At 41.7% G+C, this 26,659-nt stretch overlaps 2 protein-coding genes across 3 annotated transcripts; one reads left to right on the top strand and one right to left on the bottom strand.

Moving 5' to 3' along the window:
- Positions 1 to 302: 302 nt before the first annotated feature.
- On the bottom strand, positions 303 to 10,427 carry lin28aa (lin-28 homolog Aa). Of its 2 annotated transcripts, none has more exons than XM_085801103.1 (4): positions 10,318 to 10,427; positions 9,265 to 9,437; positions 3,656 to 3,840; positions 303 to 869 (listed from the first exon to the last, which is right to left on the bottom strand). In XM_085801103.1, exons 1-4 carry the CDS (start codon positions 10,325 to 10,327, stop codon positions 647 to 649), a joined length of 591 nt encoding a protein of 196 aa, XP_085657229.1. In that variant the 5' UTR covers positions 10,328 to 10,427; the 3' UTR covers positions 303 to 646. The 2 variants fall into 2 exon arrangements, with proteins under 2 accessions (XP_085657229.1, XP_085657228.1); XM_085801102.1 differs by lacking the exon at positions 10,318 to 10,427 and adding an exon at positions 9,939 to 10,098.
- Positions 10,428 to 14,086: 3,659 nt separating this feature from the next.
- On the top strand, positions 14,087 to 26,506 carry LOC146971685 (glycoprotein endo-alpha-1,2-mannosidase-like protein). Its single transcript, XM_085801101.1, has 4 exons — positions 14,087 to 14,655; positions 16,593 to 16,702; positions 24,270 to 24,346; positions 25,701 to 26,506. The coding sequence occupies exons 1-4, from the start codon at positions 14,142 to 14,144 to the stop codon at positions 26,335 to 26,337; spliced, it is 1,338 nt and encodes a 445-aa protein (XP_085657227.1). The 5' UTR covers positions 14,087 to 14,141; the 3' UTR covers positions 26,338 to 26,506.
- The last annotated feature ends 153 nt before the right edge of the window (positions 26,507 to 26,659 follow it).

Genomic DNA, 26,659 nt, shown 5'->3' with positions numbered 1-26,659 from the left:
AGATGCCAATACATTGCCTATAGCTATACCCTAAAACCCATCCCATGTGTTTTCATCAACCCTCCCATTCCCCATGCGATATGCAAGCTAACATTCATTACAGAGGTACTAACTGTCACGTCTCTGCCCTGTCGGATAGTGAGGTGTAACAGTCAGGAAGAAGACTAACTGGTAAGGCAGCAAAAGTGTAGCTCCATACTAAACACACTGAGTATAATGCAAAAATAAGAGGTATAATGCCCACAGCAGAGGCACAGTAAATGAACCTAACCCGAGGTAAATGAAACACTGCAGTAAGAATCAAAAAAAAAAAAAAAAAAACCCAGATTCTACAAAAACCTACCATGATAATCTGTTATATGGCATTAATCACTACAATCTCAAAACCCTCAACAAACAGCAGTGATTCAAACATTTAGTAGCATCCTGAGTGCAATAATACAGCAGTATTCCTGAGTGTTACACCAAATGAAAACAAACAAAAAACCTTCAGCAACATTCTTCATGAGCATTTTTTTTAAAACCTGAGGTAGTTCCAAAAGCAGCTTCAACAGGTGGAAGGGGGTAGTGTGTGTCCCATCCCACCATCAAAGCAGTTTGATTGGCCTCTGTGCTTCCCCGGTGTCAGTGTTGCCCAATTCGTCAATTAATCGGAGGTCTCGGGGGGCAGTGCCGATTGGCTGTGCTCCTCCTCCTCATCTCCTTTCAAGGAGGATGGTTTTCCCTGAGATCCTGGTGAGGACTGTTGTGCTTTGATTGGGCAGTTGGCAACCATGTGGTCGATGCTCTGGCAGAAATGGCACTTCTTGGGCTGGGGTGGTAACTTGCACTCTTTGGCATGGTGGTCCAGGCCTCCGCAGTTGTAGCACCTGCAATAGCAAACATTTTTAAATAGGTTAAAGCTTTGATTATCAATCAACAACATTTGAGTTGATATAAATAATTTTCAAGTAAATTCTATAACACATAGTAGTCAGCATTCATAAACAGGTTCTTCAGTTTCCAAATACTGTTCTATTTTATACCTCTTAGGGCTCGTCTATAACTTTGTCAATGGGCTTTTAATAACAGATTATGGGTGATGGATGTGAAAACAGCTTTCTGGTGTCACACTTTGTGCATGCTGTATGTGCATGCATTTTTTTTACAAAACCAATGTATGAGTGGGCATGGGATTTTCTTCCACCCGTTTGCCACTAGATGGCAACATTTCACTGGGTGTAACCAAGGGCATTCCAGGTCACACTGTTACTCTGTGAAGAGCACACCATGGCTGAACATCTTAAAATACTGTTATGTTGTTGATGATGTTTTTTTAAATGGCCAAAAATTGTGAACAGAACCTATTACTTCTTTCACTTCAATACTACATTTTCTTAGTAGCAAGAAGGAGATTCTGACAATTCAATAATTCAAGCAGTCTTCAGAGCTACAATATTGGAGTGGCAAGGCTCCTATTTTTCTGTGGCAGGTATTATGTCAGATATCGTGAACAGCTTGCCCTATTTGTCAGTTTGTCACTGCCACAAGCTTCCCATTGGACTCTATTGTATGAGACATCCGTTTCATCAGCATTGAACTTTAGAAACGAACACCATGAGGGGTCAGATGGAGCCATTGGGGGTGTCCAAGGCCACCTCCGTTCGAACATATTCTATAGAATGGCCACGCGTGCAGGGGCGGAAGACAGATGGGTGGTGGGCGTGGGGCGGTCAGTGTGTGCCACTGTGGACCCCCTGCCACCACTGTAGCAGCAGATGAGGCTTTGACAGGGCGGCTTCCAAGGGGTCAGAGCAGCTTTGTAGCGGGTGGCCATAGGGGTGGTGTCGAGGTCTATACTGTTACATCACAGAAGCTCCCTACATCAGCATCCATCAGGAGCCAAGAGGAGGAAAGGGGAAGTGGCCCCTTTGTCTAAAAAAGCTGCAGTAATGACCTCTGAACCCTGACCCCCCCACCCTCTCCTCAGTCCTCTAACCCCCAATCCCAGCCCCCAGCCCTCTTGCATTTACTCATACGTTGTTGTCATGACAACAGTGACCTTTCACCCCCTTGCCCAGGCTCTTGCATCTGTTATCAATTAAATGGACAGGAGCTTTTTCCTCTGCCTCAGTCATATATACACACACACTCACTCACAGAGGTGGTCTATGAAATGTGAACTGAAAAATAGCATCTCACTCAAGGCATCAAACATGATACTGTCTACTATGGTCCTAAAGATATCCATCTATTGGTTATAAGTATGATCAATCAATTATACACAACTCCATGAATCACCATCCAGTGTTGCATAATGAAATATGCTAGAGGGTAACAATATCTTATCCATGGATCAGTGTGGTCTAGAGAGAGTTATTGAACCACAGCAGGCCTCCCAGGACTCTTTGAGGCAGTAATGATCTCTGTTCTCACACTGACTACTCTTTGGCTCTAATCACAACTGACAGGGGGGTTGAAGTTGATACACCTCTAACCCCATGCTATATTGACATTCAAAGAAGGACCCAAAAAATCAAGGCCCCCTTTGAGCCTTCCTTCTTCTTTTTCTTGGAAGGACATTGTTCCCTTTGCATTGAACCTTTCAGAAGAAACCATCCAGGATTTAAGATACTGTATATTTGCAAATTGGTTGTTCAGTTTTGGTAACCTCCATAGTATGTGAACTCATGAAAGTGGTTCTGAACTGAATTGCAACTTTTTCAATTGTTGGTTTTAAAACACCATCAAAGATATTCATCTCAAGTAGAAAGAAGAACATTCTGGTATATCAACCAGCCCAAAACATTTATAGATTTATGTTTCTGTTATTTGAATTGTGATTTTGGCATTATTAGTTTGGGTTTGGAGATACAAATCACATTGGTAGAGAAGGTTTAGGCATAGAGGGAGAGTCATTGGGTGTGAATTCACTTGGGGCCAGCAGATTTAAACAGTTATTGATCCAGGTCACACATCAAGCCTGCTGGTGCGACCCTTGGGGCTTGAGGTGGGGGTTGAGGAAGAGGAAGGAAAATGGGGAGAAACTAAAAACACCATTGTATAGCTGATCCAAAGTGGACACAACAATGGCTGTTTGTTGAGCAGTAGTATTTTTATTTTATTTTATTATTTGTTCCTGTCCAGTCAGTCCCAGTTTGATGATTTTGATTTTTTTTGTGGACAGATAATGTTTTCTAATGTGTGTGTTGCTACTCCTTAAGAAAACAAACCATTTGAAAACCAATTGAATTATTTGAATAATGCATCATCACAAAACTAAAAACACAAAGGTAAAGATGTTTGGAGCCAATTGATTTCACAGAGCAGAAGCAGTTTATGGAAAATACTTAGCTTTTGCTTTTATTTTAATTTTAGACTTGATGCGTTTCAGTGTGTACAATGAGTTTTGCTGAACTGATTAAGGAATAGCAGCCTTGGATTTGGGTTTTCATTATATTAGAGCTCTCAAGCTTGAATTTCTCCCAAATGCCTTCTGGTATTCACAGGCTTTTATCCAATATAGCAGAAAAGACAAAATAACGAGGGGTACTCTGTGACCAATATATCATGGAAGCAAATAATATTATCCAGTTTACTACTGTTTTAAAGTTTATCTGACACTTCAATGTCTCAAGAATAAAACTGGATTTCCTCTTGTCTCCTGCCAGCTTACCTATCTCCCTTTGAACGTCGCTTCTGGACCTTCTTGCCTTTGGGTCTTCGCTCACTGCCCAGACAGTGGATGCCACCTGGTCCTGTAACTCGCTGAGACTCCAGTCCTTTCGATGACTTCTTGAAGGTAAACTCAACTGCCTCGCCCTCCTTTAGGCTGCGGAAACCTTCCATGTGCAATTTGCTCTGAAAGGGAAAGCAGTAATAGCATTCAGCACCAAAAGAATTTTATTTGATGGTTTGGGGTCTCCTGTTATGTGGTATCTAACATCCTGCATTTCCTCATACAACAGAACGAGTCAAGTCACTTACAAGCAAATAACTTTTAGTGTGTTCCAATTCAACTTGGAAATCGGTACTTTGAAGGAACCAGGTGAATATTTCAACCCGAGTGTCCTCTGGAGTCAGATTTCTGACCCGAAAAATAAAGATCTTGCAGACCCCAGCATCTGAATCTAAGATGTCTGCTCTTAGCATCAACACAAGTAAACATTATACTAATATACTGCTTATCTACACCTTTGTCATCTTTGTATCTTCTTAAAATCAGTGACAGACACACACAGCATTGTCAAACTTCTATCTGTGGTCATGGTGCTATGGTGTGTGTATGCACAAAATACAGAGTAACACATCATCATCTGCTGTATTTCCAACAATACCAACAACAAGAAGCAACAACTAGAACTCGATCGACTCGGATGTGAAATCATTCCCACCTCTGACTTCCAAGGTAAATGAAACACCGCATTTGACCCTAGAGAACCCCCTGCCACCGCCACACACAACCATGATAGGTGTTATCAGGTGTCTGGCATTTTAAGGTGATCGTTATGTCTCACCTGATAAATTTAACAAGCCCTACCAAGCTTGCTGATATTGAGCGGTATGTTTACACACTGCTCTGCATTTAAAAAAGGCCACGTTGCCTAAATGCTGCTTTTGTCTTTTCCCTGTGTTTGGGTGGTAAACCTGATGAGGATAACCTTCAACCCACCCCCCGCCCCCACCCTTTTGGAGGAACAGCATTCCACACTGCTGTCCCCACCCCCCATCCCTCTTCCCACTCACATCAAATAGCACAACTAACACACTGACCACTAACCCTAAACTGCAGGATGCAGGGGTTAATGCTGGGGGTGGGGGTGGGGTGAGAAGGCAGTATGGCTTCTCTGGGGGGTTGGGGGTCAGGGTGACATTCCTTGGATAGTTGTTTGGCAGAAAGACATGGAAGATAAAAGTTAAGGGTAAGCACAAATGATTGATATCTTCCTTTGATACGAGTGTTTGAATATGGGATGTCTCTTTTTGTTGAAGAAACATGTTTCATGAACAGCAACACTGGAGAGGATTAATTAATCAACAATGGAGCAACAATGGAATTGGTGGGTCAAACATTTTTGAGAGTAAACAATAACCTCGGCCCACTAAATGTTCACCTGAAGTGACCTTTGAGAAGGTCCCTCTTGATTGTAGTGTCTCGACAAAAGGAGTTTCCATTTGCCAAAGAAAAAAGAGAGGTGAAGGAAAGGGAGGTTCTTGTGGTTTTGAGGATAAAACCTCGAGACTGATAAACACAACATGGGAAACTCCTCTCTAAAATTCCCTTGCTGAGAGATTAAATTGTCACCATCATCTTCAACCGCAACAGGGTGTTTATAGGAAGAAATATCTGTGATGTAGCAGGTTTGTTGTGATAGAACTTAATCCCATTTTCAAACTCAAAGGGTCTGTTTTAAGTAAAACCCAACAGGAAAAGTCTTAAGTACAGGTTATCATTTCAAAAGATACAAGAAGCAAATCTCCCAGACACCGCTTCAGGTTAATAATCAACCAGTTGGCACTCTTCAGAACTCAAAATTAATGTTGTTGAATCACTACAAGCAGAGCCTGTGGTTGTAGCGAGCTGCGAACTAACAACGCCTTCTGCAATTAAACAAGAAACAAAAACAAACAAAAGCCCAAGCGTCTCTAATCCGGCGACGTTCGCTCACAGCCGAGCATCTGCTACAAAGTCCTGAGCGTGAGAGGATGCACAATTGGTGAGCCATGACATTTGAGTGGCAACATGGACGACGTCCACAGAGCCCCAATCCCATCAGGCCTCTCTGCCCTGGTGACCGTTAACCCACTTCCTCTCCCATGTGTGACCTTCCCCACCCCCTAACGGACCCTCACCAGCCACATGCCCACATCAGGTTATTAGTGCACACACACTCAGGCACAGAAACACTCAGGCACAGAAACACGCAGGTACATAGGAGTACATAGGAGCCTTTATACTTGGATGTGTGACCTGATGCTGAGGCATCATCAGGGGGGGTCTAATGTAAACTCTGTCTAGGAGACCAGTGAGATGGAGAAAGACATCAGAGAAGTGAAGGACAATAGCAGGACTACTGCTGAGACAAAGAGGGGCTCGGTCACGGCCAAGGGGTGCTTCATTCGGATGCATGGCTCTATTGTCCACCTGCACAAAGGCCAGTGGACCCTGGGAGTTAATTTTCCTTGACACGCGGCCACTAATTTTAGGGCTAAAGCCTTTTACGTTGCCATAACCCCTACACATCTATCACTGACACACTTGTGTCTTACTTTTCCAATGACACAGAAAGAAACCAGTCATTGGTTTTCTTGTAGCATGAGATCAGCCACAGTGAGGTTGTTGCTTAGGTTACAACTTCACTGGGGTAACTTGTTTTTGTGACCTGCAAGGTATGGCACACTATTGAAGCAGCATATGATGGCAACTGGCATTAAACCTGTGGTGACACCAATACTTCATTGTAATATCCTTGTGATCTGTCTGCACCAAACTGTAAGTTTCCATTCCCGGTTGAACTCACATTTTGGTTTTCAAAATGACTCATCAAGCACCAACTTCCTGTGTACACTCAAACTATAATTCAGTTACAACTCTTCCTCAGAACAAATAAATATCTCTGTATGTATCATCAGGAGCGGAAAACGCATACAGAAACAACAAACAGCTGCTTGAGTCAAAGAACATGCAGCTGAGAACTAATTGTGGATGACAGACTTTCCCCAAATAAGTAAAATCTTTAATTGAGGAAAATACACTTTGTTAGGGAAATATCTCCACAGCTGGAGGCCACGGCATGGTGGTGTGTGGACAAGGAAATTGACCTCAAGTAAAAGCGTAGATCCCCTGTGCTCTTAAAAGCTGGTATAAAACACACCACCACACACACAGAGGAGATTGAGCAGACAGCAAAGAGCCTCTAATCACTTTATGACAGGAACCTAGAGGTGAATGAGCAGCTAGTGGGGTCTCCTCTCATTCACATGCTAAGCCTTTATCTTATCAGACAAGCAGCGGAGGCGCTCACTCACATGAGAAGTTGGAGGGAAACGCACCCCCGCCTCCTTATCCATACCTCCCATTTCACCACTTTTACAAGGTGGGTGAGGGTTTTGGTTAAACCTGGGTGAAATGAGAAGCTTTCTTTCATTTATTTAGCCTGAGAAAGAAACAATAAAACCTCAAGTAAAGAAAGAAATGTTCAGCTAAAAGAGGACATCCACATCTGTCCAAAAAACATTACAATTTCACATTCCTCGCATGCCAGATGTGTTAAAATGAATAACTTAACCACAAAAGAGTCCCCAGTTATCCTGGTTCTGTTGTGATTTCCACTGAGATATAATACCCCAAATATTTAGTCAATTGTTTTAAAAGCCTCCACTTAGTTGAACTTGCCACTGAGGAATGGCCAAACATGAAAATTCACCCATGAGGACGAGTTTTCTTTGCAGCCCATAATATCCATAGGACTATGTATCCTATCCTGTTAAAAGCATCGATCTCGGTCTAATAATGTGTAAAGGTTTAACCACACTTTCGCATTCTCCTCCAGTGTCCTTTTGAAAAGACCACGAGGGAAGCCCACACAGCAACACGTCCTCCCCTGAGGAACAAACACCCACCACCGCATTACAACCATGGCTTCATCAGGTATCGAAGCTTAACCCGTTTAATCCCACCGGCAACAATTGTTGCCAGTCATTTCTTCTAACTTCTGGAAGCTCTAAAACTGCTGTTTTAGCTTTGGGCATCTAATGCAAGTTTTAAAATGAAATTATATGCTGTTTACTCTAAATTGTATCAATTTCATGTAAATAGTGCAAAAGGTCACATGACCAGGCCTCTTTACTTCCTGCTTGCACCTCTTGGGGGAGATGTCTGCCTCAAACGTGTACATGAGGAAGTAAATAAAATACTTTAATTAACAGATATAACTGACATTTTTTGTACATATATTCTTTAAAGGGTCTACTACTGATATGTAATGAGAATTATATGCCTGCATGCATATTTTGATCATAAGGAGAGTAGATGTAAGCACGGCAACAATTGTTGCCGCTAGCATAACACATAGTCACATAGCATTATGCGAGATGTCAAAGGTTTTAGCTGTTTATTCTATTAATCTTGTGTTTTTTTCTACACAGCTTAAAAATATCAGAGGTCTTGGATCTTCTAGACCTAAAAAGACCCCAAAGTGATGTGTGTTGTGTGTGTGTGTGTGTTGTGACATGGTTACCAGCCACATCCAATATACCAGATTTTGTGACGGTCCAACTGCAGTAGGCTATACAAACTAAACCCGGACCCTGTTGATTTGTTCTGCTGATGTATCCTTCTCTGAGGGAGCTCACTGTTGAAATGCCAAATGCCTATTCAATGCAAACCAAAGGAAGGCACTTGATTGGAGCATGGATGAGTTGCTGACTTTTCATGGGATTCTGCTCACAAATGGATTTTATTATTATTATTACTATTAGTAGTAGTAGTAGAAGTAGTGGTAATAATAGTATTATGGCAAGCATGACAGCAGTCAGTTTATCAGGGGCAAACCAATCTGGTTTGAGTACAAGTTGTGGAGCCTTGTTTCACCCACAGTGTGCATGTTTTACATGGAGCCCTATTGTGGAGTCCACACACACCCGCCTAAAAGTAGCCTATAGGACAGGGCCCAGGTGTAGTCCTTGGTCAAGGTAAACAAGCAGAAGTTCCTCTAGGATGCACATTTGTACATGCCTTGTTAAAATATGTTTCACATGTTAGTGTCAGTTTTAATTTTTTATATGTGTAAATAGGTCAAATTATAGAATTTGTGAAATTTTAGACTATGCAGTTTCCCACCGGCAACAATTGTTGCCGAGTATAAAACCTAAATTTTCACTAACAAAACCAACATGAAATGAAAAAAAACATACATATTATGTGTTAGGGAGGTCCAAGGAGTGAAATGTATGCACTTATTTTGCAGGGAAAAATTTGGGATTAAACGGGTTAAGGATAGCCTACACGTCGAAAACTCTGCTACATTTCACTTTATTTCACATTCCCCAGCATATTTCCTAGCCATATCACATTTTAGCCAATGAGAAGGGAGATTAAAAATCCTCAATTAATTAAACCAGATTGGAAACAGGTGTGGTGATGTGGCTCCCGGCTGGAAAAGCACATTTCCACACCGGACTATGTTTTTTTCCCCCCCCGGGTGCAGTATAGTGGAAACGCCGGTGTTGTTTCGTTAGTTAACACTTCCAACCCCCCAAACCGAGTAGAGATGCAGGTCCTACCTGATGGACGAACACATCGACCGGCTCGTCCAGTGGCACTCCCTCTCGGTTGGTCATGGACAGGAACCCGAAACCCATGCGGACGTTGAACCATTTACACACGCCGAGCCCGTGGACAGACTGTGAATCTTCCTCAGTGCTCGGTCCCTCATCCTCCTCGGTTTTACACACTCCTGAAATACAATTTAAAAAAAAAAAGAAAAAAAAATGCAAGTTGTCTCCTTCTTAAAATAGCTAGTGAAACATTTCAGCAAAGTACAAAACCCGTGTGTATAAACATTTTTTTTAAAAGTTATCTTCTCGTTCCCTTGCATTGTTGCATCACTGATCAATACGGATCGATAAAATGAAAAGAGACGAAACAAGCCTCGGTTGTTGTTCCGGCTTAGTTTAAGGTTTCAATTCTCGCCACTTTCATAACTAAATAAAAGAAAGTGAGCCGCAGTCTTGTGCCACGAGTTTGCGTAAAATAAGTGATCTTGCAGGCTGCGTGATGTCAGTATTTCTAAAGAGCGTTTAATGCTTTGATAAACACGGATTGCAGATCACGTGCGTGAACAATACTGGAAAATGTGCCATTACAATCAGAGAGACAGTCCACCGCAGAAAACGACTCAATTAACCTGTTTAAAAGAAAGTTTAAAGAAAAAAAGAAACTTGTTAAGTTACTCAACCTGGGAATTCCTGGTTAGAAACAGAGCCCATATCTTCAGTTCTGCCTTGAGTCAAAATTAGCACCCAAGCTACAGTATCCTTTTTTTTTAACCCTCAAACTGGGTAATCCTCACAGATTGCCACTTTCATGCAAAATGCTGTGAAAAGCAGAGGCTGCGCAGCGAGAGGGAAAGCGGGAGAGGGGGGTAAACAAAAGAGGGCTGGCAACCTATTCCCCCTAAACAATGAGGGGTGGGGGGTCACCGGGCAGAATTTTTTGCTGAAGAATCTTCCCCCCCAACAAAATCTCAAACACAATGCAAGGAAAAGCCAGCCTCTTCACAGAGCACTTCAATCATTCACAGAGATAACTCCCCCAAAAAGAAGCTTCTAACATACCTTCTGCCATGTCTGAGGGCCAGTTTACTCCCAGTGTTTCAGCCGCTGCTGCCGCGTCCGTCTTTGTTTACTGAAAACGCGTTTTTTTCCTCGCTCCTGCAGTGGTCAGCTCTGCTGGTCAATACAAATGACCATTTCCAATCTAACAAAACCCCCCACACTCTCGGTCATGTCCACGTGATTCACAATTATAGTCCCCAAGGATTAGATTGCATATTGTGTGATGGAAAGGCCCAAAGATGGAAACTGACCAATCACCTATGAGGATATATCATTAAAATATTTTAAATAATATTTACATTAAAGCATCTGTTGTGTTTATTCAGTGATGTGCAAGTACTGTTAATCATACCAATTCACTTCTAAGATATTTAATTAATGACCAGTGTTGTAGCCTATCTTATTAAGGTTTGAATTAATACACTAAAAATGGACAAGACTGACCTTCAAGTTATTCTGTGACAGATCTTTTTAAATAGCCTATTATAAACATGCTTAGGCTACTGTATCTTCATAGATTGGTTTGAGAATGGAAGAAGGAAGTGAAACCTGGTTTTGTCTGATTTCAAACAACCACTTTTCCTTTTTTAATTAATCAATCAAACTGGACGAGATTTATTCTATATGCATTGCATGCATGCCATCTCATGTGCATTCGTTTCCTTGTGATGAGTGAGTTGGTTAGCTGCTGTCCTAACATGCCAAAGAAAGGTTTGTAATGGTAATCCAGATGAAACATGGAGGGGGAAGGGTTTTCTCTTCTTTTTTCTTTTCTTTGCACGCAGCAGAGGAGCAACGTCTGAACTGAGTCAAACCTGCAGAGCTGATGGGTTGGAGCTTTAAGGGGAAAATGAAAGCGGACTTGAACTAAAGCGTGATTAAAACCGGTTTAAAACACACTCACACATAGGACACACACAAGGTGGGCAGCGTGAAAACAAACCAGGCTGGCCAAACCAATTCACGGATCAATAGTGATTGATCACATCATGTTAAAATGTTGACTCGTGTCCTTGTGGGATGATGGATGAATCAAAGACAGAGGGAAGTGATCCTCTAACAGAACCCACAGTGAAATACTCAATTCATGTTGTAGATCTGAAATAACAAAGAAACATAGCTGTGGCCTATTATTTTATATAGGCTAATGATGATTTTTTTCAATCTAATATAAGGCTAAATAATAATGATCGTGTTTACAAACATGGCAGCATAAGACAACAAAATACACGAGTTATTTATTGTTAGAAAAATAGAATTTAAAAGTAAAAGATTACAGCCTATAATAAATTTAATAGGCTATTCTTAATTTGTTTGATGAATGAATTTGACCTCATTGGTCGACCTTCAAATGTAAGGCAGAAACAGAATGATTCGTTAATCTGTGGAGTTTTAACTTGAAAATGATCTGAAAAAAAGAATTGAGTCTATAGTATTTTTGTGTTGATCTTTAACTCTGTTCACCGACAAACCGCCTGATGGATGTTTCAGAGGTGACCTGTCGATTTCATCTCAACTACCACTACGACCTCTTGTGGACCCGCACAACTGTTTGCGCAGCCCATGTGGGGCTTTACAGAACTGACACCATTAAATAAATAAGACCAGGGAACTAATAACGTCTCAGATGAAGAGAAGGATATTCTCCATATGCCTTAGAGGAAAAAAAGTGGGTGATTTTATGACACAAAAGACTTGAAATAAACGAAGCTTTCTGGTTGGAGAAGGATCTACGATCAGATTAAATATATAATAGAGAAATAACACATGTTGATTAATTATTCTGATTACACCAGTGAAAAACTATATCAATAACGAAAAATAGCCTATATTCATGTCATTGTGACCATGTTTGATCAATGAATAATTTGTCTTTGATAATAATGATTAATAATGATTTTTAATATATTTTATTATGATACATAATGAAAGATTTATAAGCAGGGTTTATTTCTGTGGAAGTTTTGTGCTCTGCAACATTATTCACATAGCCTATGATAATATTCCTAATGCAAAACCATTTATTTGAAATGACTCGTTAACAGACTACTTTAACAGGCGTATTTTTAACGAATAAATCTGATGCGATAAAGAAGGAAAATTACGAAAAAGTTATGAATAAGGTCGGTAGCCTACTTGAGCAAAATCTTCTTCACATCGACAAAATGCTTCATTGTGGTCACTAAATCATCAAACACCTCGTAAATCACATAGGCAGAATTTCATTCTTAACCCTTAAATCTGAGTATTTTCTTTATTCATCTTTAAAATGGTTAATAAAGATGTTTAAAACACTCTGAAAAAGCTCGACCACTAATTCGACTCTAATGACAGGCTTCATTTTGTGTCTACAAACTCCGAGAAAGTCAGTTATTTAGATGGATTTAAGTGGCATGGGGGTTATCTGCTCATCGGTCTGTGCTCTGATTAAAATGCTTAGTGGGCAAGAAAAACAATGTAATGAAGTGTCAGCGAGTCAGATCATCTCCAGTGGAGGGTCAGTGACTCTCCAGCGCTGCCACATTATGTTGGCCGGAAGCCAAGGTGTTTGGCTCTCAGTCAGTGGGACTGAAGCCAAGATGCAACAAGCTAATGGGCTGTAAAGATGGCTGTCTACTCAACTCTACATCTGCTTCTAGCCTTTATGAAGAGTTTTTAACGTTTTATTTTTATTTTATTTTATAAGAATTAACAGCCTAATAGAACTTCAAGCTCGTTCACTCTTCTCAAAATTGAATAAGATTAATCCATATAGGCTAATCTGCTTCTTATATGGAGGGAAATCATAATTGATTGGTTTTCAGAACGGGTAAAATTATGATAGCCTATTATTAATATCTTCCTCTTCCTTGCCCGTTAAACTTGCAGCGTTACAATTGGCTATTTCGTCAAACGGTCCATGCGTTCCGGTGTCCGGGTACCTGAAAGCAAAGTTGCCCTACTGTTCTATGAAATGACCACTAGATGTCAGTATATCTCCAAACTCACAGCACAGGGCAAAGAGTCAGGCGATCAACTTCGGTAAATATTCGGACACTTTATTGTGTGTCAGACTCTCCCAGCCTCTGTGGTAAGTCCGGCCCGGGCGATGTCTTCTGACATCATGACAGGATCATCATCTTAGAAACTGAATCTTGATCTTTGATTCACGTTGATCTGCAGTAGGCTAGTTGATTTTTATGTTTATTATTATTATTTATCTTTAAACGTTACATCTCTGTCTGCGCAATGATGTGCAGCCACTGATCCACAGGGAGATCAGAGATCAGAGCAGTCCCGCCTCTTTGCATTTCCAAAACGCGCTTTTTAAAGGAGTAACCTACCCACCAGCCAACCACTGAGGCTGGAAAATCCCTCTGACATTACCAAGGAGCATCACTCCGCATCCCGACCCGTCATCTGCCCGGTGTGAGGAGGGATGGATGAGTTCCTGGGCGGGACAGGATCCACCAGCTCGGAGGCGTTAAGACAGCTGTCGGTGCAGAATCGGTGTTAACACGTCAACATCACCGGTCGGGAATAATCCGTATAGGCGACTATTTCTTCAGCGTTGAGGACAGTTCCTCTCCAGGAGACAGCTCAGCAGAATGCAAAACATGAAGCTGCAGAATAAAGTTCCAAATCCCACAGCGAACTGCTCCAAGTAGTTTGCTGCGACCGGACAGGAATCATGTAGGCTCTGTGAAGAAGAGCAGGCTCGCAGGTTGTGAGGTGAAGTCTCCGCTGCAGGGAGGAAAACACAATCCAGGACATAAAGGTTTTTTATTTTGCGCGTCTCGTCCACGTTCACGCAGTTTGCAGCTTGTGCCACCGTCCAGCCAGACATGGCCCGGCTGCGGAGGAAAGCGTGCATAGCTCTGTTTCTCTTCACATTATTCATCTTTGGGACCATGATGGGACTGAGGACCCTGAAGCCCAGTGACGGTTTCTCGGACCTGGCTCCGGGCTTGGAGCTCCTGCCGATGATAGGCGGGAGGGTGGACCGGCGCTCCGTGCCCCGCGATGCCGCCACCACGTCCCCGGGTCAAGCCCGTCCGGCTGGAAGCAACACCAAAGTAGTTTTGTCCAACTCCGGCCCCGAGGGGACTATATTTTATGATGTTCATATTTTCTACTACATTTGGTACGGCACCCCACATATGGACGGTAAGTACATTCACTGGGATCACATCTTGGTGCCACACTGGGACCCCAAAATCGCGTCAAGCTACCCGAGAGGGAGACACATGCCGCCTGAGGACATCGGCTCCAGTTTCTATCCAGAACTCAACCCCTACAGCTCCAGGGACCCGGACGTGTTGGAGTCCCACATGGAGCAGATCGGAGCCTCTGCAGCAGGTAACAGTTCAGAGAGGCACTCACAGTTTTCTTGGAGAGAGAAGAGCTGAGTGTTGTGAGTTTTTTTTCCCCTCCTGCTCAGCAGTTGTACGGAATCCTGGCCTCTATAAGCGCCACGCTGCCTCCTTTTTCGCTTGAGGGGCAGTAAACATTTTCAGCACCACACATCCACTGGACAGCTCCACATGGTCAACTCAGAGTCCCAGTATACAGTACAGTATCTGCTGCTGCTGCTGCGCTTTCCCCTGCAGCACAAACAGAAACTTCATGACTTTTTTGAAGCTTCGGGTATCTAGAGATCAACTTTTAGGTCAGAATTATGCAGATTGAAAATGTAGACAGTCAAGTAAAACACAGTCTAAGGTTTCCTAACAGCTTGCCCCCTAGAGCTGGGTCATAAAGTTAAAATCAATACTGAGGTATATTTATTTTCACAACCAATGTTGAAAACTTGCGATAAAAACTTGAACTAAGTTTTAATAAATGGTCATATTTTTGTATTTTTCAGATAAATAACACATTTCCTGTCAGGTAGCATAGGCTAATTGAATAGTAGCAAAATAACTGAGCTTGAAATTTAAAAGGGGGAATTAACTACAGTAGTTAATTAAAAGTGGTCTTAAGTTTAAACTGAGTGTGTGCTGTAGTTGCAAGAAAGAGAAAAGAGGCAGTATGAGGTATTAAATTATCACTCAGCTCTAATGTCTCTCCCAGACTATGTCCAGTTCTTTTTTGGATGTGTCATAAAATATTAATAGGTACAATATGTTGTTAGTCTTTTCAAAAACTAGCATGGCTCCCCTAAAAGACAGCAGACAGAGTCCTGTCGTCTGGTGTCGAGTAACAGACCCGTGTGTCCAGCCGTCAGCAGCCAACACATGATAGGCCCTGATGTTTGTGTCCTGCGGCTCAGTGGGTTATTTTACACCATGCGGAATGATGACCAGACCATCCAACCCTCTGAAACCTCACCGCACTGACAGATGGATCACGGGAGGACAGATGCACAGTCTTTAGTTAAAACACTCCATTTAATTAGACACCACAGCCAGCTCAAGTCTAAATAGTTATTTTGGCTTGATGATTGATCCCCTACCACTTCAAAAGCTCCTAAATAAAACGAATAGCAGTGGCCATAATTTTTATACACACATAGTTGAGTTTTGTAATCTAATAGTGCCCACAGCTCTGCAGCAAACAAGCATGACTTTAATGAATTAGCTCTGAGTGCACATCCAATGTGCCAGATCCTCTCTGGTGCCAGCCACCACTGTGGCACCTAACCCCGTGACGCCATTTCTCAGCCTGCATCAGAGCATGAACAAGCACTTCTCTACCTGGATTTATGAACTGACACAAACTCGACCTATGCAGAGAGAGATTGCCACTAAAACGAGACATAATAAATAGTCTCAAATGACAGACGCATTCTCATCAATCAGATGCAGGATATGGATGATGGGCAGATAGGCATTCAGATAGAAACTATCAGCTGTAAATGGCTGTGGATGATTTATTGAATTGCACAACATTTATGACAAGAAAGATCTGCAAAAGAACCACAGAGCTTTTTTGCATATCTCTGTGCCCAAGGGGCAACAACAGTCCTATCATTTACCAGAGAAGCAGTTTAGTGCTTTTTAGTAAAAGCACAGCTTCATCCAGTGGTCTCACATGAGCGTGTAAGACTGTGCAAATGGCTGCATGAAAATGTCACTGCAGATTAATGAAAGCAAAAGTTTTCAGCACCCCTTTTCTCCCTACAGGATTGTCAGCATTTCTTGCAATCAACATGAAATCCATACATCATTCCAACAATGCATAACTTAACATTTTTTAGAGGTTCATATGCATTTTGGACACTGGTTCACAGCAGATAATGGTGCTCTCAGAGGTATTAAACAGTGCCTCAGACTTGTGTTTTGGTGTGTATCCAGGGGTTCTGGTCCTGTCCTGGTATCCTCCTGGTCTGGCTGATGACAACGGGGAACCCGCTGAGGATTTGGTACCAGCTGTACTGGATGCTGCATACAGGCACAATCTGAAGGTAAAAAGGCATCAGCACATTTTGTGTGTGCGTGTGCGTGTGTGTAAAACCTGAAATAAAGCCAGGAAAGAGTCCATGGCACTAGAAGAGAGCAGTGAATCAAATCTATTTTCATCTATTTTCAGGCATGATGTTCAGCTCAGTTTTCACAACGTACAACAAGTAGTCCCAGGAAATGAGTGTTGATCTTTCAATGAGTTGATTTCCATTTTTATGTCCATTGAAAAAAATGATGATGATAGTATTTTTGCTTGGTCTTGTGCCAAGAGAATATGATTTGTAGACCGGGGCATCACAGCACCATAATGCTTAATTTATGGACTGTTGTGACATGTTTTCCTTTTATCTAATATTACAGCTAACCCTAATTTGGATATTGCACTCAGCCATATTGGGATTTTAATTCCATAATCAATTAATTTTACTGCCTAGATAAAACAACAACAACAACAACAAATCATACAATTAAGAATATTTCTAACAGGTAATGGGTTATTTTGTCTTTACCAGAACTGACGATCACTAGATATTCAGCACAATATCATCTGTAGCTTTTTTTGTGTATTCACACCAGGACTATTTCTATGAAGAGAAAGTCACATGACAAATAATACACAATTTGAAAGCTCCAGTTTCCCAATTCTATATCTGCAAAGCAATCTAGGAACTCTGCAAAACAAACTATTGTTGCGCAAATGAACAAGGTGCAAATAAATCACCATGAAAAACTTAGGGGTAGTTTTGTGCATGACTGTACTTAAAGGGCTTGAAGAACAACAACCTGTGTTTTCAGGTTACAATTGCTATATTGTATTCCAGTAGCTTAAAGCCCCTGTACAGACTTTTCATTTAGTTGATTTTGGCGGCCCCTGTGGACGAAAGTGGTGGTGTTTTGCTGGAATGAAGACTGCATTTCCCACTGTCATGAAGACGTTTGTCTGGCTGGCGCGTGTAGAATTGTTTTGGAAACGTTGGAAAGTAGACAGGACTTGCTTCTTTTTTTTTTTAGCAGCGTATCGTTTCGTCTGTGGTCCGACCCGACCATGGCTTCCAGATGTAATTAGACTACTTAGAAATAGCGTATCTTCACACAGACGGGCTCATTTGCTGTTGTAGGTAACAGAGACACATCAGCAGAAACCAGAGACTTTTGCGTATCCAGTGAAAAGCTCCGTACAGGGGCTTTAACTGTGTAAAACTAACATCTCGTGGAAGTAAAATGTAATTTAATGGAGGGATCCCCATGGCTGTATTTCTGAATATAATTCCTAGCTGTTAAAAGAGTATAATGTGATTGTCAGCACATTATCTTCTTATCTATTCATTTCATCAGTGGAACAGTAACAGAATGCTAAAAAAGGATTATTGATGCTTCAGAGGTGAATAGCAAGGTTAAGACCGCTAAGGATGCTAATGTCAAACCATCCATCATGCTTGCTCAGGACAGCCACAGCTTCCTTTTCACCAGTGGAGAGTGTGGTCGAGAGCTGTTGAAGCTCAACTTGTTTCACCGTGTCTCCTGTAAAGCTGTCTCTGCTGCTCAGGGATTTGACTACGGATGTTTGCCGCCGCAGTGACATCCCCGGCATTAGAGCGAAAAACCGGGTCAAAGAGATGCTTCTGCTGCTGGATCAGTTGTTCAGTTAGGACTCAATGAGCTTGGGAGCACATCAGCAGGATGGAGAAGTGGGGGAGTAGCAAAACCACATGACCACATGCCAATTAGGTCGGAAAATGGTGCGATGGAGAAAATAACTACCATCCATATTGGCCCCTCTCCTGTCTCCTGTCACCGTATTGTATGCTTATTAAACTTTTACAAGGGATCCTTGCACATGATATCATACAATTCATGTCAATAGAGAAACTGAAGCTATCTTTGAGGACATTGCTGTTTTTGATTGACACAATCATCAGAGATTGAGATCTGTTTGTTCTTTTTTGTTAGATCTCTCCAAGCTTGTGCCTATGTGCCAATGAAAAACTACTCAGGCACCCATTCTCTCTGTATGACTGAATTTGAAATGGTATAAAAGAAAGACCAGCTTGTAAGAGTTTTCTCATGTCAAAGCAGGTGCCATTAATAATGCACCAACAGCATTTGCACAACACACTACATATTTAAGTACAGAAAAATCAGACAGACGTCATGCCTGGGCGGCAGGAACAAGATAAGGCCTTTACCGGTCTTTGCTGAAGGGGAAAAATAAAGTACATACCGGTAGTTAATGTGGGGCTTTACGTAAGTTATTATGATTTTTTCAACAAACAACAGAACATTTTTGGGAACGTAGCAAATTGCAGTGGGCGGTAATGACTAATGTGTCGGAAATAAACAGGTATAATGAGGACATATTGAGGATTTTATTTTTTAAGTCTTTGTTCAGGAAGCATACATGTTCATGTATTTGAGAGATGATACACAGTTTGTCAAATTTTTCAAAAGATAAGGTCTCCTCCAGGATGAGCTTCACGTATCTGTGCTGACATCAGCAGGACACAAATGTACTCTTAAAGCAGAAGTAAGTGATCTGGTCGTTTTGGCTAATGCTGCGTTCCAGGCAGGCTTTTGAAACCATAAATTACAGCTTCACGTTACGACTTACGACTTTGTAGCGTTCCAGGCAACCCACTCGTGTTTTTCTGACCTGTTTTACCAGTGAAAGTCACTATAACGGCCACTCGTAACTTCCGACCCATGAACTCATACCAAATCGAACTGGTACGACTTCACAGGTCGGAAAAACATGAGTTACAGGTTGCCTTGAACGCACCATAACTTCTTGTCAGCCGATGGAGTTAGCAGCCCCCGCCCTCGTCATGGATCTATTGGTCCTCATCCCTACGTCACCACATTCACGCACATCCCTTGGCTGCACACACAGCCCTGCATGCCGTTCTCTCTCCTCATTGGATAAAACTTGTAGGATACAAGAAAAGTTTTCTCCTCAGCTCAGAGCAGAGCAGAGTGACTGAGAGACCTGTGTTTCGGTCCAAACACTCTATGTAAGTGATTGCTGTCGGAAGATATTACTATTTTAGACTTATATTAACACAAATATTCCGCTTACTTCTGCTTTAAGTATAGGATTGAAATGACTCTAAAGCTACAGAGAGAAAAGCTGTATTTACATCTGGCCAAAGTTGTCACCAAAGTTTATTCCAAATAAAGTAACTGGAAGGGTTATTGTTATCACGCAGTTCGTTATCTTTCCAGAGTTTGTGTCCTGATGTGAAGATAAAAGCTCATTTATTTTCCAGCAGCAGTGTGACACATATTGACCTCGTCCTCAATAAAAACAAGTCTGATGATGAGAGGCAGTAGGTTTGTTAGGCCGGCCTGTCACATTTGATATCACTTTTGTTTATTCTGCCTTTCGGCTGCGGGGAAAGATATAATGTATCTATGCGAGGGCATAACAAGAACAACGGGATTAGCCATGCAACGCTGAGCTGATGAGGTTTTACACATAATGCTGTCAGGAGAGAAGCTAATAGACTGAATTTAATGCCATGCTTAGTTGTCATCAGTAACCCAGCTAGCATGGCATTTTCAGACAAAGTGTGGGGGATGTGTGTGTGTAAAAACATTTTTGGTGCATCATTGAAATAAGAAGGAACTGCTCATGTTTTTGTCTTTATGAAAGCGTTTTAAAAGAGCAGAGGTGCGAAAGCTGTTGAATGATATTGTATGCACAGAGCAGGATCTCTAAGCATCCTCTTCCAGTTCTCCTTGTTTTTGATGAACTCCTCCCACTCCCTCCGCACAGAAGGACATTTATCTTTGAAGTGCTTCTTCTTGCATAATTTTGGAAAAACGCTGACAAGGTAAAGAACTTTGGCTCTGATCATTTGAAACTACTAATCCCTTTTTTTTTTTTTTTTTTTTTTTAAGAAAAACAACAACATTAAATAATGTCTTTGCTCTTTTGGACTGAAAGGCAGGCTAAAAGGAAGGGAGGGAAGCCCAAGTGAGAAGTACGGCGACAGATGGTCCCACAGGAGCCGTGCCAGCAGCCAAAAATGTATCAGATCCGGATTCAGGAAACACACATATCTGTTTGTAGAAGCAAAGAGGCTACCAGCTAATGTGAGAGGAGCTTAAGTGAGAGCAAATGAACAGTGTTGCTTTGAAACATCAGGCCTGTGGACAGGGTTTAATTTCACAAAAATAGTGTTATAGATAAAAGCAAGGCAGAAAACACCAAAGAATGAACCAACTTGCCTAAAACACACTCAAAAGATGAAAAAAAAGGTGTGGGTACCTTTCTATGTGTGTTTTTTTGTCTCCATCAGTTTTGTGGATTTGTGTCCTATCTGAAGTCAAGAGAGACAGTGAGGCGGGTGCACATCCTAACCAAGCAGCTGAGTGGTGGTTTAATGTATAGCTTTATGGACCTACATTTGCTGATAGGTGTCTGGTGTGTGATGTACCACCATCATAGACGTGGACACAATGTGGCTGTCTGCTGTATGAAAAATACCTGTTAAGAAATATAGTGAAAATGTTTTGACATTACAGTCCAAATCTGAGATTTTTAGTTTTATAAAGCGTCAAATTGTCTCACTGGGCATAGAACCTATAGATCTAGAGGAATTTTACAAATTTTGAAGTTCAATTTTATTTGAAAAATCGCTTAAAGGATGAATTGACTATCACAAATAGTTGCTGGACTCATCAATTCACCATTTGTAGTTGCACTGGTAAAAAAGGAATCTTAAAATCAAATCAGATTGCTCAAAACTATACAGCTTAGTGAGTTTACACACAACCTGGAGTTGTCGAGGACTGCTGACCTCCACCAACATTTTATCCACTTATTCTACAAGATCAAGATCCTCCAATTGTTGTTCTTTGAGCTACAATGACCTACAAGCACATTGTCTTAAAAGACTTATATGTTGGATCAGGTAAGATAATAACCCCTGGTCACATCAGAATGGATAAAGCTCTATAATATTTTAGAGCTTGTCATAGGACAAGTAAAACAATGAAACAACATTTGAACAAAAACACAAAACTAAAGTGATAGGACCGCAGGACATTTGTGCCAATTTTTCCTGGTTGAATTCTTGTATACAGGCGTATGTGTACTGTATCTTTAAATAAGACACATACACTAAATTGCATATTTGGCCAAGCTGCATATCCACTAGTACAAACGCAGGTGAATGGAAACGAGAGCGGAGCTAAAAACAAATCCTGGCTATCCCACAAACACGCTGCTAAAAAATCTCTCTTTGTGTTACACCACCAAAGAAAGCAATGTACTTTTTTTTCTTCTTATATAAGTTGAACAGCGTTTCAGCAGCACCCACACACAGCTCGTGCATGGTGTATTGTGTATGGCTGTTGGTTTGGAGAGCAGATCACATGGAGCCTCCACAGCAGTGCTGCTGCTTGACCTCAGCTTGAAGAGGAGCTGAAATAGTCCTTCTAGCCCAGGGGAGGGTGGGGGCGGTTTGGTGGGGACAGGGTGGAGGGGTGGAGGGGTGGGGGGTCGCAAGCTGGGTGCAAGAGGGAAGGAACAGAGGGGAAATGTGCATCATGGGTCCCATGACTCAGATTGCCTCTGAACAATCTGCACCCTGGGGGGATGTAAAAGATGTATCTAGTAAGTAGGCCATGTGGTTGCATGTACACAGGGGAACACGGTCCATGGGTGCCCAATGATGGCATCAGCCACACGTTCTTGTTTCCAGATGCATCGATTTACTTCGTTAAAGTCTTTTACGACCTCGGATTGGTGTGTGCATGCACTGGCTCTGAACCAAACAATCTTAAAAAAAAAAAAAAAAAAAAGGAATATGCTCAGTTTTGTTGAAAAGAATCTAATTGTTATCAAGTTGTGGACCTTTATCTTTATGTTTTCTCACATTTGTCCTTTCGTTCTTTCTGCATGACGTGGCACTAAATTCCAATCCGCTCGGCATAAATCATGCAGGGGTCGTTCCAGGCGGCTCGTGCTGTCAATGTTTATGAGGTATTAAAATGCGTAGACTCCTGTCTCATTTACTTCTAAATTACCACCGAGTAATGGGCCAGTGTGAGTGTTTGCAGAAGAGCTGAGTTTTCCAGTTGCCTGCACTCTGCTGCAGTGAACAGGACAGCATCACTGCTCCCCCCCCTACACATCTGTCCATGATTATTTTGTGGCTTGATATCATCTAATACCCCACAGCTTTTCAAAACAGCTTCATGTTTGAGCTCACAATACTGGGCACCATGCACAGAGAGTTATGGCTTCATAAACATTGATTTCAGATGGCCAGGATCTTTCTTTCTTCATCTTTATTGAAATTGATATTTCGGAAACAAAATGCATCGTACACCATCAAAATGTGCATTCTGTTTCCCATAAAAGCACTTTGCGCCGTCATTAGTGCCATGAATGATTCTGTTTCCCTCCCTCCAGCTGACAGATCAGTCAGAGACATGTGCAGTTTAAAACAATTAGTAGTGCTATGGTCTTTCCCAAACATCACTTAGTCCATCGCTACATTTGCAGCCACTGCCATAATAACACTGTGTGCTGCCAACAGAGCTTTTTTCCACAGAAAACCTCTGCACACAAACACCAAAGCTTTTCAGCTGACAATTAGTATGCAAATACAACAGTGAACACAGATTAAATGTGTTGGGAAGTAAAAGAAATACTGCACTAGTAGCAGACTTTACACTAGCTTTAGACACCATTCACTGTAGGCTCAGTCAACCTTGTGTTAGTTCAGCTGATGATATCTTATATTCATTTAGTTGCTGTTGGCCTCCATCATCCTAAAAGGCAAATTTCCCCCACATTGTTCCCAGTGGTTGTCCAGTGCTGGAGAAGAAAAGTGTTTCACTCTGATCATGCATTATTCAAAGTCAGTGAATTCTCCGGCCTAAGCCTTTTATAATATTCAACTTTTTTTTTTGTGTGTGTGTGTGTGTACATGTCACTTCAGGTCCCTTGTTCCTCTGCTGCTTTCCTCCATCATTTGCAAATACCTGTTTCTTACAGAGCCATTATCTGAGTGTTACAAAGGTCTCCTGAGAGGCACCGCTCAGGGTGAAAAACCTCTACAGTGTGACAGAATTTGTCGGGAAACTGAAATGGAGTGAGAACATGGTTCCTTACACCTGCTTCCTATCCAAACGGATCAGTGTAAGATGGTTGCACTAAGTCAGTGTTGCACTCTGTTACTCAAAAGGTTTTTTAGAAAGCCTGTAAACAAATATAGTCTGTAATGCAGCAGTAGGGCAGAGAGAGCTGATGTCATGTAAGGCTTTAGGGCCACATAAGGTCAACGTGGTGCATGACTAACTTGTTTTGCAAAACTGAAATGGTGAAACTCTTTTTTTTTCAACCTTTAATTTAATATACCATAACATAATAATACGCATTAAATTGAGCAGTTTCCTTCCTGGCTATTTGGATTTGATTTGTTGTTGTGTTGATTGCTGATATTTCAACTGCTGTCATTGTCAAGACTTGCTGAGATGAGATCATCTTCTTTTTATTCATATGTTAATAGGATGAATTGAAGCCAATGAGTCACGTGTCTTTCTGCATGTTTTCCAAAGGTTGCATTTCACATCCAACCATACAGAGGGCGCAACGATCAGAGCGTGCACGACAACATCAAGTACATCATTGACAGGTAGGCCCCTCGTCTGGCTGCACCTCTCCATCACTGTCAACTTAAAGAAAGAGCCATTAACATTTCATGCATACTTTAGAGAGCAGTAGTCACAAAACTGAAATACTGTAAGTAAGCATTTCTGATTATATAAAGCCACTGTCATGACTTATGGATGAGCTTTTGAAGCAAATGCTTTTTTTTTTTTTTTCCTGCGCAACCTTTAGCACTGGGCTTGTTCTACATCCAAAATGAAAAGGCCAAACCTATCAAAGATACCTCCCCCCACCCCTTCTCTAAATGACACAGTTGTTGTGTAATTTTTTTTTCTGTAAAAAATGATTACTCAAAAAATAATAACATTTTTATTATATTTATATTTTGCCTCAGTAGTGCTTGGAATTTCACATGTATCACAAAAAATGCCGAATCCTGGAGCATCTCCAATGTGGTGCCAATGTGAGATCTCTCTCCCTATGGCTCAAAACCACAATCTTTTTATGCTTTCTAACTCCAAAACTCCACCTTCTCCCAACATAAGGATATAACTTACCATATTAGGCATTAACTGTTCAACATTAACAGAAGCATTCCATATTTCCTGTAAATCCAAACAATACCTGTATCTGTTAAACATACACAGTTCATGTTTTGTGTTCATGAACACAAGACAGGATCTAGCATATATATAATTTTACGACCTTGGGTTCATCCTCCGGACGAGGCTAAACATCAGCTTAAGGCTCTCTCTGTGAACAACAAAAAACACATTCACCTAGGGTGCATCTCACAAGGGTCACTCATGTCTCATCTATTACTGTTACTAAACACTTAATCCAACATCTTAATATATCTGTAAATGTATGCGCGTCTGTCTCTCTTATAACATCTGCCTTCGTTCTGAGCAAAACGTGTCCATGAAGCAGAGCACCAACTTACACTTTCCTTCAGTTCCAAAAAAGGCAGAAGAACATAATACATGGTGATGATATAAGATATTAGAGCAAAAAGTTCAGGTGGATAATACACTACACAGCATATGTATGTATGAATGTGTGTATATGGAACTAGCGTAAATGAATAAGAAAATGTAAAGTAACATGTTCGGAGGATAATTCTTATGATATAATGTTGTGCCCCCCCCCCCAACTTCATGTCAGTGTTTTTATGTAGAGCCCAATAAGAGTAGCTCATGCTCTGCATCAGCTAATGGGGATCCTAGTAAAGAATAAAAGTTGCTGAGTTGGATGTTTCTCAAAATCTGGCCCAAGAAAATTTGGTATCTGCAGAAACTTTTGAATCTTCACCAGGGTTTGAAATATAGTTCTGTGGGTGTGACAATATAAAAATAACTCACCGTGTTCTCTTTTTAAAGGTATGGAGACCATGGAGCCTTCTACAAGTTCACCTCCAGCACAGGGAAGAGTCTTCCACTGTTTTACATATATGACTCCTACCTGACTCCCCCAGAGTCCTGGTCCGAATTTCTGACTCCCACTGGCTCCCACAGCGTGCGCGGTTCAGCTTATGACTCCATGTTCATCGCCCTGATTGTGGAGGAACGCCACAAGCACGACATCCTCGCAGGTGGTTTTGACGGCATGTACACTTACTTTGCCTCCAACGGCTTCTCCTTTGGCTCCTCTCATCAGAACTGGAAGGCCATCAAAGCTTTTTGTGATGGCAACAATCTCCTCTTCATCCCCAGCGTGGGCCCCGGTTACATCGACACCAGCATCCGGCCGTGGAACAACCACAACACGCGCAACAGAGTGAACGGCCGTTACTATGAGACGGCCCTGCAGGCGGCGCTCAATGTGAGGCCTGAGATGGTCACCATCACGTCTTTTAACGAATGGCATGAGGGGACGCAGATAGAGAGGGCGATGCCTAAAAAAACAGTGACCCGGGTCTACTTGGACTATCAGCCCCATGGACCTGATCACTACCTGGAGCTGACCCGCCGCTGGGCCGAGGACTTCAACAAAGAGAAGGAGCAGTGGCTCATGTGAGCTCTGTTCAAATTAGAGATAGTTAAACATTTTGGCAAATTCGCCTATTGCCATAATACCTATAGTCATAGGAGTAGGTTCATTAATTATTGGTGCATGTTGTTTTGAGATTATTTCATTGCGTAGTGAATGTGCAGGTCACAACTTCTCCAGGAGAGCGTTTTGACATTGTTTGATTGTGTATGTGATGAAGTTAAGGGGACCTGTACCCTTCACCATTGTGTTCGCTGAGCAGCTCACGTCTCTGCCCCGCATATCTGAAAACAACATGCACCGATAATTTAAAGGGATAGTAGCATTTTTTTAAAGTGGGGTTGTATGA

The sequence above is a fragment of the Trachurus japonicus genome, chromosome 16 (assembly GCF_045865225.1).
Source record: "Trachurus japonicus isolate A0001 chromosome 16, Traja_1.0".
In the NCBI taxonomy this organism is placed as follows: Eukaryota; Metazoa; Chordata; class Actinopteri; order Carangiformes; family Carangidae; genus Trachurus; species Trachurus japonicus.
Note: the sequence above shows the minus strand (reverse complement) of the source record. Positions and strands in the feature narration are given on the sequence as shown.

Coding starts and splice junctions, on each gene's coding strand:
- lin28aa (XM_085801102.1), bottom strand. CDS start 9,969: ATGGGCTCTGTTTCTAACCAGGAATTCCCAG. Junction 9,438..9,938: donor TTCTAACCAGGAATTCCCAG/GTTGAGTAACTT, acceptor ATTGTATTTCAG/GAGTGTGTAAAACCGAGGAG. Junction 3,841..9,264: donor TCGATGTGTTCGTCCATCAG/GTAGGACCTGCA, acceptor TTTCCCTTTCAG/AGCAAATTGCACATGGAAGG.
- LOC146971685 (XM_085801101.1), top strand. CDS start 14,142: ATGGCCCGGCTGCGGAGGAAAGCGTGCATAGCTCTGTTTCTCTTCACA. Junction 14,656..16,592: donor GATCGGAGCCTCTGCAGCAG/GTAACAGTTCAG, acceptor GTGTGTATCCAG/GGGTTCTGGTCCTGTCCTGG. Junction 24,347..25,700: donor ATCAAGTACATCATTGACAG/GTAGGCCCCTCG, acceptor CTCTTTTTAAAG/GTATGGAGACCATGGAGCCT.